General features: G+C 34.7%; 1 protein-coding gene across 2 annotated transcripts in view; it reads right to left on the bottom strand.

Moving 5' to 3' along the window:
• Positions 1-14039, bottom strand: part of ankrd6b (ankyrin repeat domain 6b) — a 34785-nt gene extending 20746 nt beyond the window's left edge. For both annotated transcript variants that reach the window (XM_016542631.1, XM_016542630.1), the window contains exons 1-2: positions 13472-14039; positions 4059-4325 (exon numbers count right to left, since the gene is read on the bottom strand). In XM_016542631.1, the coding sequence (XP_016398117.1) occupies positions 4059-4184 (126 nt within the window). In that variant the 5' untranslated portion in view covers positions 4185-4325; positions 13472-14039. The remainder of the gene's footprint in view (positions 1-4058; positions 4326-13471) is intronic.
• Positions 14040-15970: the final 1931 nt, after the last annotated feature.

The following is a 15970-nucleotide window of genomic DNA, read 5'->3' on the forward strand; positions in this document are numbered from 1 at the left end:
CTCCAGAAGTCTGAGATCCGCTAGTGAGCGACGCCTCGTGGTACCATCACAGAGAAGCTCAAAATCACTTTCCAGAACATTCTTGTTCACCGTTCCTGGCTGGTGGAACGATCTTCCCACCACTATCCGCAATGCTGAATCCCTGACAATTTTCAAGCGACAGTTGAAAACTCATCTCTTTCTTGACTTGACTTCATCCTAAATTAAAAAAAAAAAAACTTTGTCTTTTTATTTATTTATTCCTTCCCTTTCTAGCTTTTTCTTATTTGAACAAATGCCTGAAACTTGGTATTACGAGCACTTCCTGTGTCTGTTTGCCTCTTTAAGAAGAATCTCTTTATGTATTCCCCAATTGTAAGTTGCTTTGGATAAAAGCGTCTGCAAAATGACTAAATGTTAATGTAAATGTAAATTAAATCTCTGTGTAAAAATAACAATGATGCTGGGATCTTTCTTACCCCCCTGTAATTTGGCTCTGAATCTCAGGTGAAAATGATCATTTTGACCCCCCTCTACAAAACAGTGGAATACTCAGTAAATATTTATCCATGAAATTTCATATGTTGGCTTTCATCATTATACATGTTTATCTTTCTTCAGAAAAAATATTAACAAAATTAAAACTTTAAGCCGGTGAAGTTTCTGAAATTTGGTTGAATAGACAGACACAGAATGACCCATATTTATACTGCAAAGATAACTGTGTAGACAGCAGACAATAAACAATTCTATAATGTTAGTACATATTCAGCACAATATAAAACAATAATGCACAAGATAAAAGATAAAAACATTGGTTTGAAGTTGCCGGTGAGATATTAGGAGTTTTTTTTATCCTTTTATCTGTCCTTTAACTCTGAGATAAAGATTGTTTCGCTGCCTGGCCTCAATTATGGCTCGTAGGCCTTCTGTGATATTTTCCTTACTTGTCCTTGTCCTATTTTTCAAACAAATGGCATGTTATCAGAGAGGTCATTCCTATTTTGTAGTACATTTTCATGTTCCCATATTAATACAATGGACACAATTTTAAACTCACAATTTACAAATTTCCCTACTTTGGTTTGGGTTTAGTGGATGTTCTTTCTTGTCATGTCTCCAGGTGCAGTTTCATTAGTTTAATTTGTTAATTTGTAATCAAAATTACAGCAATGGCTAACTTTTTATTTCCATCCTGTTAGGTGCCATACTAACAGCTCCAGCTCATTTTGGTTTTAGTGGATGTTCTTTCTTGTCATGTCTCCAGGTGCAGTTTCATGAGTTTAATTTGTTCATTTATGTAATCAAAATTACAGCAATGGCTAACTTTTTATTTCCATCCTGTTAGGTGCCATACTAACAGCTCCAGCTCATTTTGATGTTATTGTGCAAAAAATGGTAAGTTAAAGGGATAAAGTTTAAGTGCCTGGGTTTGATCAGAGCATATTTAAAAAAAAGAAAAAAAAAAAGCATGGTATAGGGTATCTATTTTAGAAATACTTTCTTAATTTACAACACAGACTTTTTGTTTTGTTTTTTTTACAGAGTTCAAAGTATACTACTGTATGAGAGCAATAACCAAATGACCTAGTAAGCTGCCATAGGCTGGTTAAATTGAAGTTAGACATCTTTATTACTACAGGGCAGAGGGCATTAAGTGTTGATTACAGGGTGGAATTCATGTCAGATGCAGTTGCAGACATGCAAAAAAATAAATAAATAAATAAACAAACAAACAAAAAATGAAGAGGTGCAGTAGGGTAATCTTAGGCCTCCAAAGATTCCTTTTTAATACCACCATGAGATCAAGAAGTGACGTCAGACACGTGAAGGTGGTCAGGATGAAAAAAAGGTGTTAAAGTAGTCTAGATTCATGTTAAAATCACCTCACATGATGAGCGAAGCACCTAGAAGAGACAGAGAAAGTGTCCAATTCATCCAGGATGTATAAAGGCAGCAACAAACAGCAAGCAGTAATTCAAGACTGTGTGTGTTCAGAGCTTCTGTCACACCTGGTGAGCGTAGAACTGCTTAAAGGGATAGTTCACCCAAAAATGAAAATGTGATGTTTATCTGCTTACCCCCAGGGCATCCAAGATGTAGGTGACGTTGTTTCTTCAGTAGAACACACATTATGATTTTTAATTCCAGCCGTTGCAGTCTATCAGTCGTATAATGCATGGCAATGGTAACAAAATCTACGAGAGTAAAAAAAACATGCACAGACAAATCCAAATTAAACCCGGCGGCTCGTGACGACACATTGATGTCCTAAGACACGAAACGATCGGTTTGTGCCAGAAACCGAACAGTATTTATATCATTTTTTACCTCTAATACACCACTATGTCCAGCTGTCTTTGGTCGCGCACGGCATCCGGTGCGTGAGGTGTGTACGCGCTCTGGCGTAGTTTACGCAAGCGCCGGAAGTGATCTCTCGCGCGTATACGTCACTCATTGTTTACACAATGCACAGTCATTGTAGGTACGACGGCTAATCAAAATGGTACTTACTTGCGCTTATCCGGATTGTTCAAACCGACTTAAAACTAAAAGATTACGTTCTCTCGCGCGAACTCATTCGGGAGTCGTGACTTTCCACGTATTCCCAACTTCTGAGCCTGCTCGCCTGAAGTTATGGTTGATTGCTCTTCGGCTGGATATCAACACACCCATTAACGTAAACTACGCCAGAGCGCGTACACAACTCACGCACCGGATGCCGTGCGCGCGCTCAAAGACAGTTGGACATAGTGGTGTATTAAAGGTAAAAAATGATATAAATACTGTTCGGTTTCCGGCACAAACCGATCGTTTCGTGTCTTAGGACATCAATGTGTCGTCACGAGCCGCAGGGTTTAATTTGGATTTGTCTGTGCATGTTTTTTTTACTCTCATAGATTTTGTTACCATTGCCATGCATTATACGACTGATAGACTGCAACGGTTAAAGTTAAAAATCATCATATGTGTTCTACTGAAGAAACAAAGTCACCTACATCTCGGATGCCCTGGGGGTAAGCAGATAAACATCAAATTTTCATTTTTGGGTGAACTATCCCTTTAAGCACTGGCACAGTGCAACCGCTCAAAACGTTCTTTATATTCTGAAATTGGATATATTGTGCAGCACTAATGGGAGTGATTATGTAACAATGCAGGGGAAGAGACCAGAGGTATGTGCTTGGATATGTCTGTACCACCTTCCAGATGGCAGGAGGGGAGCAGACTCAGAGCTCTGGTCCAGCACAATGTTGTTAACCTCCCTGAAAATATATTGGTAGTTTATGTAAACCTTAATTGTCAAAGTGGCTGTTTTCTATACTCACAGAACAGAATTCTGAATTTGCATTATTTATTTATGATATTTACAAGATTGCATTATAAATTAGATTAGAAGTAGATATGCATTTATCTCTCATCATACATCTGAATACACCGGATCATAAGCCGCCAACGTATACACTGACTGAACACAGTGCCACACTTCCCTCTGAAAAACGCAGTGCATCAGTTATCGGTAACACTTTATTTTAGGGGCCAATTCACTATTTGCTTATTAGCTAGCTGCATATTAGCATGCATACTGGTTGTTAATTAGTACACTGTAAAAAAAAAAAAAAAAAAAACAGAGCAAAGACCAAGTGTCTTATTATTTATTATACAACATAGCATTATATATCTCTAAATTGTCCGCGAGTAACTCACTGTAAAAAAAAAAAATTCAGTTGCAAGCAAGCCTGTAAATTAACAAGAGTACCGTAAACCACCAATTTCAATTGTACTGTAAAAACACAGTTTACAGTAAGTGACTAATAATACCATGCGCCGAGTTAACTCATTTAATTTGAGGAAACTGATTGCCTTAAATTTCCTTATGAAGAATGCATGGACTTCACAGGCACATGTGCGATTTGGGACAAGACCACGTTCTTGAAATGCAATGTTTTTATGCAAATAAGCTCCAAAACCTGTACAGAAATGGAATTCGCTCTACCATGTACACAGATGGTGCAACGACAACCTCTCAGATTTCTGAACCCAGTATATTGCTAAGTTTACTAAAGCATGTTACTCACCTTGGTAATGGCTACCTTGGCCCCTTTGTTGATGAGCTGAACCACATGATCAGCTTGGCCCTTGTGCGAGGCTATGAGGAGACGCTCGGAGAGGGCTCGCACAGATGATGCATCCTGCTGGCTCATGAATTAGGGAAAGACTTGGGGAGGGGGGAATTACTGGGATCAGAAACAGGAATGAGCCCCTCTGCCTTGGGATGCGAGGAGAGAGGAACCATAGATGTCCAGCTCTTGGAGGGATCTAACCCTCATGTTGTTTGGAGAAGCCTGTAGGGAAACAGGAAACGGCACAACTGTCATAACAGCAGCCATAGTTTTCCAGAGTAAAGCGGATGTGACTATAGACAATGTGACACTGAAGAGAGGGAGGTTTATGCAGTTGTCAGCGCTACATCAGCTGATTTGTCATTAATAATAAAGAGTCCAATGAATAAAAAAAATAAAAATCACCTGTGCCAACTCAGACCTACTCTGAGAATATAATAACTTATCCTTAATATAATTACATCTACATAAATACATAACTTTGCATTAATGCTTAACTGTCAATGCCTCTGCCCATGAAATTTCTTGCAACTTTCTCTTGATGTACACAGCATATGACCAAAAAAAGACCAAAGGTGAGCTTATGACAAAAGTTACATAGTTTCAACTTGACAGAAGTAGAACTGTAAGAACTGTTAGAAAACACACATTTAATGATCTTATTCCTTAAAATGCATTGCGTTTTGCATCAAAGCACAGCACCACATGTACAGACAAGAGGCTGATGACAGACACAAACAGTGGAAATGCAAATTCAGTTATGCTCTCCCTCTTAAATCCAACCAGCAACCAAAAAAATAAAGTCTAACCCCAAAACCATGTGAGGCACTATGAGAGTGATGTCACATCTGTGAATCGTGAACCATTGGATTATAAAAATGAAGCAGGCTGAACATAGTCATGTACTAGAAGTATTTATTTTGAAACAAAAAAACATTTATTCTGTAAGCAAACCCGATTAAATAAGTGCTTTGAAATGTGCAAGGCTACAGCACTAACCAGTCTAAACCCCCAGAACTTCAAAGTCAGTTTCAGACATGTAGTATTTATGATGATGACCACTGAAAGAGCCGCAGATGCTCTACGGTAGTAATTCAGAGGACAGCTGACATGTGCATGTGTAGGCATATCCCCTCCAGCCTCCCTGTGTCTTTGAAGGATTCTCCGGATTCTCTCTTTTCATAGTCACACACATTAGTGAACTTTAAACTCTGGCCTCTTCACAACCGGAAGAGTCTCAGCTGTATCATAGCTTCCCCAAAACAATAGGGAAAAACATTCCCACCTTTTCAGGAGAATGCAGGACAAAAATTGTGTAAGGCTTGAAATAACAAAGATATTGTACATTTTGGAATGAGCACTAAAGGGCCGTATGTGTGACTGCCAAAACTTCTGAAATAATTTACTGTGCTTGTCAGACAAAACCATAAAACGACTTGTTCCTTCCTAACTTTTAAAGGGGTCATATGATGCGATTTCAAGTTGTCCTTTCTCTTTGAAGTGTTACAAGCTCTTGGTGCATAAAGAAGATCTGTAAAGTTGCAAAGACTAAAGTCTCAAATCCAAAGAGATATTCTTTATAAAAGTTAAGAGTCAGTTCATATGACCCCTTTAAGGACTTGCATTTTAAAACACACACACACACACGCACGCACACACACATACTCACACACACTCACACGCACACTCACACGCACACACACATACTCACACACACACACACTCACACACACACACACACACACAGTCTTTAAATTATTATATGACATCATCAGATAACTGTTAAGTTAACTTAGTACATTTATAGTATATAAGTTTTTTTGACTTGATTTGTTCTGCTATGTAAACATGTGACTCTGGGATCTTGGACCTTGTATATTCATATATTTACATTTCTGATCTAGTCAGGTCTAGATTAACTAATAATTTATTTCATATTCATATCTGTTTGTGGATGGATCTTTCACAATAGAGAAGCATTACTCGACATACAAAACACAACAATGGTAACATTCAACAAATAAAAACAACACAACATAAACCAACAACACACAGACTGCTAAATTTGAACCAAAAACAAGTATAATAGCACAAATAAAACCAACAAGAATTAAAACACAGTATGCCGTTTGTTTACAAGAAATTTCTGAGAGTGCAGTGAGATACAAGAGAAGACCCTCTGTGAAATTACTGTGAAACTAATGCAATTATTCACCTGGAATATACTGTCATTTCACACTAATTTTTTTTTAACACTGTTATTCAGGCACTGCAACAATTGAAGCTGATTGAAAAAGAATTTTCTGAATGTTACAAAACTAGTAACGAAAAGTGACAACAGAATCAGCAGCACATAAACCGGATAACATCAAACTGAAATGTATTTGTTATTCAGGTTGTAATGCATGCTGGATGTCTGCAAAGGCAACAGAGCTCCTAGATTCAGGAGAAGTCAGAAAGACCGAGTACAAAATATGATTGAAAATCAGAATTGAAAAGTCTCGGATATTTCAGATGTAGCTACCCAACAAAGATTTTTCAAATTAGAGTGAAGCTTATTTATCTATTTAATTTTCCTAAAGCATGCTTTTTTTAAGTAAAGTAATTTGATCACAACTTACAATGTACATTATCTGTAAATTTCATGGAATATTTAAACAAAATATGACATCTCTCAGAAAATAACAGTGAATATTTCTTCAGCATCTGTACAAGGCAAGCCCTGGTGATCAGTTTGTCCATTAACAATGGTAAATCCCCAAAGCCCTCGCTCATCTTCACATCACCAACATCAGATTCCTGATCGTAACGTGAACAGAAAAATCAGACACACGCATCTGGTTGCAAGTTAATTTTGTTATGATCCTGTGTGAGAGAAACATGAGTTATGTAGACAAAGGTTCAGGGCATAAAAGTGCACTTATGAAATGTAATTTTCATGACATCATTTTCTGGCGTGCAACAACTAAAAGCCCTGAAAACCATTTAACTCTAAAGAATGACATATTATATTATTAAAGCAATAAGCCCCAAGAAGCCATGGTTTACAGTGAATTTAGGATATAAAATTAATAAAAACTATATATATATATATATAATTTTTTACTAATTTTTATTTCAGTTTTAGTTATTTTAGTACATTAAGTTAAACTCAATTAGAAGGAGAAATGTTACTGGAAACTAGCTGAAATAAAGTATTTTATATTTTGTTTTCTTTCAGTTACCATTTAATTTATGTCAAGTTATGAAAATGACTTTTTTTCATGGTTTTTATTTTCATTAACTGTTTTAGGTTTTTTATTTTAGTTTCAATTTAACTTTCAGTTTCAGTTTCACTTAACTATAAAAAGTGTTTAAACACCCAATTATTTCGTCTGGTGCTGCTAGAGTGCAGCAGAAATTACACTGCAGCACAATTTACATTGAGTGCTATGGAGAAAGTTTTTACCTTTCAGACTAGCATACAAAAGCAGAATATTAATATGAACAATGAGAGGTATCTTACAATGTTGCCATCTGCAAACTCAAATAAATTATAAATGATCAATCTAAGTAAAGATGAAAGGTTAAATATCCTTTTATTTATTTATTTTTACTATACACTTTCATGTTTTATCATCAAATATGATCCTACACGCATTTATTTTCTTTCTTTTTTTTACGGCATGAGTGTATAATCTGTCTCAGATAAATGTGCCCATAAATGGCTTGTAAAAATTAAACTGTGACTGACCATTTTACATGTCAGACAGTCTCTAAATGGGTGGTTCTTGGCAAACAAGCTCCAATGAAGACCAGAACTTTTGCTGTTGAGTCCAGTTTTTCAGCAGCAGTGGCCTGATTAAGTCGAGTTACATCAATAATGAAAAGGCAGCTGGACATCGCTATACTGCAAACGCCACAAGTCATAATAAGTCATAAAGTCATAATAAGAAAAATTAGGAAGTAGTTGTGCTACTTAAACCTAGTATTTAATTTAAGGGCCCGTTGGTCAGGCCAAGGAGTGCTTTTGTAAAAATATATAGAAAAGTGAAGGGACTGCTATACTAGACATCTTTTCCTAAGAGGACTTGATTATTTCTCTCTTTGAAACCTTATCCCTGTGATGGTTAGTCATAATCCTTTCTCCTTGTGGCGACGTACAGCAAGAGTCTCATTTTTCAGCTCTATTCAAAGGATTTGAGGTGGAACTCTGCTAAATGTTCTTGCCAGAAAATGTCTGGAGCAAACGCTCAGAGGCATACAGCAGATCTATTAAATTATACTGAGTTTCATCCAAAATAAGGGGTGAATCTCACCAAACCTGTCAAGATAATGTCAAACTCAAATTTCATTTTGACATTATTTTTATGACAAGTACAGTCCGTCCTCATTTAAAGTAAAAAAGTATTCATTTTATTTATGCAACACATTTACAACATAATTTATATCATGTAATATACACTATCTATCTATCTATCCATCTATCTCTATCTATCCATCCATATCTATCTATCCAATCCATCCATCCATCCATCTATCTATCGATCCATCGATCTATCCATATATCGATCCATCTATCTATCTATCCAATCTATCTATCTATCCAATCCATCCAATCCATCTATCTATCTATCTATCTATCTATCTATCTATCCAATCCATCCATATCTATCTATCTATCTATCTATCCAATCCATCCATCCATCCATATCTATCTATCTATCTATCTATCTATCTATCTATCTATCTATCTATCTATCTATCTATCTATCTATCTATCTATCTATCTATCTATCTATCTATCTATCTATCTATCTATCTATCTATCTATCTATCTATCTATCTATCTATCTATCTATCTATCTATCTATCTATCTATCTATCTATCTATCTATCTATCTATCTATCTATCTATCTATCTATCTATCTATCTATCTATCTATCTATCTATCTATCTATCTATCTATCTATCTATCTATCTATCTATCTATCTATCTATCTATCTATCTATCTATCTATCTATCTATCTATCTATCTATCTATCTATCTATCTATCTATCTATCTATCTATCTATCTATCTATCTATCTATCTATCTATCTATCTATCTATCTATCTATCTATCTATCTATCTATCTATCTATCTATCTATCTATCTATCTATCTATCTATCTATCTATCTATCTATCTATCTATCTATCTATCTATCTATCTATCTATCTATCTATCTATCTATCTATCTATCTATCTATCTATCTATCTATCTATCTATCTATCTATCTATCTATCTATCTATCTATCTATCTATCTATCTATCTATCTATCTATCTATCTATCTATCTATCTATCTATCTATCTATCTATCTATCTATCTATCTATCTATCTATCTATCTATCTATCTATCTATCTATCTATCTATCTATCTATCTATCTATCTATCTATCTATCTATCTATCTATCTATCTATCTATCTATCTATCTATCTATCTATCTATCTATCTATCTATCTATCTATCTATCTATCTATCTATCTATCTATCTATCTATCTATCTATCTATCTATCTATCTATCTATCTATCTATCTATCTATCTATCTATCTATCTATCTATCTATCTATCTATCTATCTATCTATCTATCTATCTATCTATCTATCTATCTATCTATCTATCTATCTATCTATCTATCTATCTATCTATCTATCTATCTATCTATCTATCTATCTATCTATCTATCTATCTATCTATCTATCTATCTATCTATCTATCTATCTATCTATCTATCTATCTATCTATCTATCTATCTATCTATCTATCTATCTATCTATCTATCTATCTATCTATCTATCTATCTATCTATCTATCTATCTATCTATCTATCTATCTATCTATCTATCTATCTATCTATCTATCTATCTATCTATCTATCTATCTATCTATCTATCTATCTATCTATCTATCTATCTATCTATCTATCTATCTATCTATCTATCTATCTATCTATCTATCTATCTATCTATCTATCTATCTATCTATCTATCTATCTATCTATCTATCTATCTATCTATCTATCTATCTATCTATCTATCTATCTATCTATCTATCTATCTATCTATCTATCTATCTATCTATCTATCTATCTATCTATCTATCTATCTATCTATCTATCTATCTATCTATCTATCTATCTATCTATCTATCTATCTATCTATCTATCTATCTATCTATCTATCTATCTATCTATCTATCTATCTATCTATCTATCTATCTATCTATCTATCTATCTATCTATCTATCTATCTATCTATCTATCTATCTATCTATCTATCTATCTATCTATCTATCTATCTATCTATCTATCTATCTATCTATCTATCTATCTATCTATCTATCTATCTATCTATCTATCTATCTATCTATCTATCTATCTATCTATCTATCTATCTATCTATCTATCTATCTATCTATCTATCTATCTATCTATCTATCTATCTATCTATCTATCTATCTATCTATCTATCTATCTATCTATCTATCTATCTATCTATCTATCTATCTATCTATCTATCTATCTATCTATCTATCTATCTATCTATCTATCTATCTATCTATCTATCTATCTATCTATCTATCTATCTATCTATCTATCTATCTATCTATCTATCTATCTATCTATCTATCTATCTATCTATCTATCTATCTATCTATCTATCTATCTATCTATCTATCTATCTATCTATCTATCTATCTATCTATCTATCTATCTATCTATCTATCTATCTATCTATCTATCTATCTATCTATCTATCTATCTATCTATCTATCTATCTATCTATCTATCTATCTATCTATCTATCTATCTATCTATCTATCTATCTATCTATCTATCTATCTATCTATCTATCTATCTATCTATCTATCTATCTATCTATCTATCTATCTATCTATCTATCTATCTATCTATCTATCTATCTATCTATCTATCTATCTATCTATCTATCTATCTATCTATCTATCTATCTATCTATCTATCTATCTATCTATCTATCTATCCAATCCATATCTATCTATCTATCTATCTATCTATCTGTCTATCTATCTATCTGTCTATCTATCCAATCCATATCTATCTATCTATCCAATCCATCCATCCATATCTATCCATCTATCCATCTATCCAATCCATCCATCCATCCATTACATGTTTCCATGACATAATTTCTATGGTGAGACAGCATTTTGCATTTCAATTACTCTTTAAATAAAAACAATAAATATATATATATTTTTTTTTTTACAAGTAAATATTGATTCAAAATAATATGACACTCAATCAAATTGATTTCAAGTTCTGCAACTTAATAAAACATATAGATTTTTGTTAGTTTTACAAAGCATTATCTATAAACCACTTCACTTAATGGGTTTCGAATATGACAGAAGTTGTTATATGATCTGTACACTGGATGACCAATACCAGAAACAATCTAGACATTCAGACAAGTCTAAATGATATCACCACACCCTTTATCTGAGCCAGAAACCCCTCCATCAGACAAAGGGTCTGAGACAAACAATAGAAACAAATCTGATACATTCATGATAAAGATGCATTTTGAAAGCAATATTTCAAACTATTTCAGACACTACAGTCACTAAATGTCTCAAAACAGTATCAGCAAGGATGAACTGTGCTTAACTGAGCTCACAGAAATAAACTCATGTACAGTTATTAAAGACATAACTGAACAGTGTGGATTAATAATGCTTCGGATTAGACATGTAAAATAATGTGTTTCTGACCTTAGCCACATTTACTGAAACCCCTTACAAAAATACCACAGTTACTACAGTTATCGTTCCTAAAGTAAAATAAATAAAAATCCTAAAATAAATAATATTTGTAAATAAATAGGCTTAGTGGCTAATACAAAGCTGTGAAAAAGTACATTATTTTGGTGAAGCAAATACAGTGTTTTGGCAGAAACGCTGGTTACAATATAAATTGCACAGTGAATGTTCCGGTTGTATTATTGTATCTATTTTTGTGTAGTTTGTGCTCATAAATAAAGCAAATGGTTTTTAAATGCCAAATTCTGTCCTAGTTTGTAGCTGCATTAATCAAAATGAACTTTATTTAAAACAACAGAAGTCAGAAGCTGTGTGTGTACTAAGATATATTTTGGGGGCATAATTGTACTAAGATGACCTTAAAATCTGACAAAACCAAAACCTTTTGGGAAAGTCATTATTTGATAGATAGCTAGATAGCTAGAACTAGCTACCCTGCTGAAGGAGGAAAAAAAACAATAGAAACCATCCCAGAAAATCTAATGGTTTCCACTACAAAACATCAACTTTTAACCAATAAAAAATGGTTTCCCGTACTGTATTTTGGGACATATTCTATTAGGATTTAGTGGCATTAAAAAGCCAAATAGAAGGCGACCAATACCAGTAACTGTTAGAGACCAACAGGGACCATTACAGTTTCTAGTAAAACCAATACAATTCCCATTATAACCAGTAAAACCAGAAGAAACATAAAAATGTAACTTAGTTTTTATATTTATAACATACAGCCTAGTTAAGCAACATGACGCGACCAAGAGAGTGACATTTTCCCTGAAAACCACGATTGCAAATTTGACATTTTATACATGAGTTAAAACGAGTAGTTAATATACATTTTAGTTCAATATTTGAATTTATTGAAAGGATATAGTCAACTTTGACTGTTTTTGCTCGATTAGGTTAATGAAATAGTTCCGAACAAAGATCAGAGCAGAACAGTCGCGCATCTCTGAGCAACACACAGCGGTCTTTCGTTACTGAATGATTTGCGTTTTTGAATTTTGAATCATTTGAGTCAATGACTCAGTGGTGCATTCATAAAGACAGGTACTTGCTTCATTCTTGCTTCATCAGCCGTCTGAACGAATGGTTTGAAGGCATGCTTCAATGACTCATTAATTAAGACTTGCTGCCACCTACTGGCGGTTTATTCTCATAGTAGCTTATCTTTGCATTTTTTCCCGAACATTTCATATTTGCATATTAAAAAAATATATATTTTAAAACAGCAAGCTCACAACATTATTTATGCTATTATAATTTTGCATCTAAATGCATTCGTGCTATATTTCAGCTACATTGAACTGTCTGTGTACAGTAAATGCATCTGAATGCCACAGTCACTTCTGTTTCTTCTGCAGTGGAAAGATCGGTTTTGTTGATACTGATTTAATTTAATTGGTAACAGCCCTCTATTGTCTTATTATATTAAGTGAAATTATTAATAAAATGTAAGAATTTGATATGAAAGATGATGCATGCATTTACAGAAACAAACAAGGCAAAACTCTGTTAATACTCATTAAAACCTACCTTACGTGAACTCTTCCTTGCACAAGCTGCTATAAAGATTTCCCCCGAAACAGGCAAAATTCCGCAAAGTGTTGCGTGGGAAAAGAAGAGCGCTTGATAAACATGATCCAAACTGCGCAATGAAGTGAGGAGGAGGAGTAACTGTTATTCACGTGCCATCCAGCGGCGAAGAGTGAGACTTTCATTACAACCAGACAGAGCATTTGCACTACTGTCCAGTAGCCCCTCGCTGCAGAACACAAGATCCAGGGGGCGGGGTTAGAGCTCCACACTGCATTTTGATTGGACATCTGGCAGATTCACGTCATACTTACTCGCGCTGTAAAAGTTGTGAAGTACTATCGTTTCCGCATCGAGTCGTAAATAAAGTTATTCTTGTGACGGAAAAAACAAACTTGCTAAAAACATTTTTTTTAAATAACGTTTTAAATGCTTAGTTACAAACACTGTAGTTTGTACAATGTGGGAATGGGCACAGATAATTACTGGCAATAACCAACTATTTTAATATTTTCATTTGGAGAAACGTTTGCATTGACATTCTGACTACCTCAATAAAACATTCTGACTACCAAAATAAAAATATTATCTTACGTTTCACCTTCCCTGAAAAGCCCGTCGTTTCTTGTTACATGTAAGAATAAATATTTCTTAAAAACAAGTGCATTCTTTGATTGGCTGATTCTTTACTCCTCTCAGTAGTCCACTTTGACTTCAAATACTTACGTAGATTAAGAAGTAGGCACATCTGCTTTTATTGGAAAGATATTAAATCAAGTTTCTACTTGAAGTAACAAATATGTGTGCTTTGCACCACTGATTATGCACATTATTATAAAACTATATGACTAAAGTATAGCAGCACTGTCAGGTTGTCTTCTGTAATTTTTTATTTATAAATAGCTTCCCAATGGCATCTGACTTAATTTACATAATCTCACTTAAATAAATGCATGCAAAATGCATTACCAACACAATGAAATAGAAAAAAAATAATTAACACACAACAGAATAACATACTCAAAAGTAATGTATACTCTCTGCGGTCTCTCTGCGATGGAATATCCTGGCAAAAACCCAAAACTTACTATATACATTTTGTATTGATTGCAGTTGTCAGAAAGCAGTGTTGAATGCTGAGTACTATGTAAGAAAACCTGAACATGGACACATAATACGCCTGCCCCAAACCACAAGGGTCGGACGAATCAAGAATGTACATCCTTTTAAGATTGGGCTTCATGACCTGTGAATATATGTAAATCAATCAAATGTTGACGGACCAGTGCATTGGTCTTGTATATTCCACGGACGGCTTATTCACTCCTCATCAGAGACACACAAGTGCCAGTGTCCAAGTGTCCATATCGGAAATAGGATGCAGTCTTTAAGTGCTGCATCTGCCTGTTGGTGACAACTTTTGCTATAACAAATGTGCTTCAGAAACACACAGTTAGGGCAGTCAAAGAAACATTAAAGTTACGAAGTCAAGGGTCAAGAGCCCAACTAAAGCAAGCACTTATCTCCTTAATGGTGACTTCAAACTTTATTAGTTTCAATAAAACAGCGCTAAGGCTTCCTGGAGGCTAAGCGAGGGCTGCCCGTGCAGGGCCAGTGCTAAGGGGCCAACGTTTTGCCAATGAGCAAATTCTCAGGGGCCCTGCGCTGGCAGCCCGTAAAGGGCCAGTGCAGGCTTGTTTGCAGGGAAACTATTTCGGCAGTCACAGATGCCCAGAAGTCTTTCATATTGACTCGACTATCATACTCAGGTGGTGGAGCAGGAATGCAATAAAAATTCTCAATGAAACAAAGAACATGTATTTTTAATATTATTAGGTAGCTCTAATTTTGATATGACCTACCAGGCATATTAAATGCCGCCTTTTTGTGAAGATTCATCACAACAACTGCTGGATGGTAGCCGCACTTAACACAGGAGTATGTGTATTTGTGGTCTGTTAGTGCTTCAAAATGCATGTACGCATGAAGGATTTTGTCTTTACTTGGAAATTTCTGTTGTGTTGTGGTCTCCAAAACCTCGAGAGAGTTGCGACAGGCTTTGATCTCGCCGCCACGTGGTTCATGGAGCTCTCAATAGTTCCAAACAACTCCGCGCTGTCAATATTTTGAATGTTTCAATATGCGTTGACACAAATGACTTATTTGAAATTTTCAACATGGCACTGCGTTGTTAGAAAAGAAATGCGTAGAGACGTTATAGCTTGATGACGTCAGGAACCGATTAATCGGCTTTTTGAACCGGTTCAATGAGCCGATCTGTCCGAAAAGAACCGGTTCGCGGAAATGAATCGGACTTTGCATCACTAGTTTAAGTAGGAATGACAGCAGTTTCACTATATTTGCAGCAATTTCTAGTGATTATTAACACATCATGTGTGCATTGATTGTGTATTGATAACTACGCTGACTACGTTTTACAATCGCATTTTATTCTGGGGAGTGATGAAGAGACAGCATGAATATTTTTTCTAATACGTT

The sequence above is a fragment of the Sinocyclocheilus rhinocerous genome, unplaced genomic scaffold, assembly GCF_001515625.1.
Source record: "Sinocyclocheilus rhinocerous isolate Xijiao unplaced genomic scaffold, SAMN03320098_v1.1 scaffold819, whole genome shotgun sequence".
Classification (NCBI taxonomy): Eukaryota; Metazoa; Chordata; class Actinopteri; order Cypriniformes; family Cyprinidae; genus Sinocyclocheilus; species Sinocyclocheilus rhinocerous.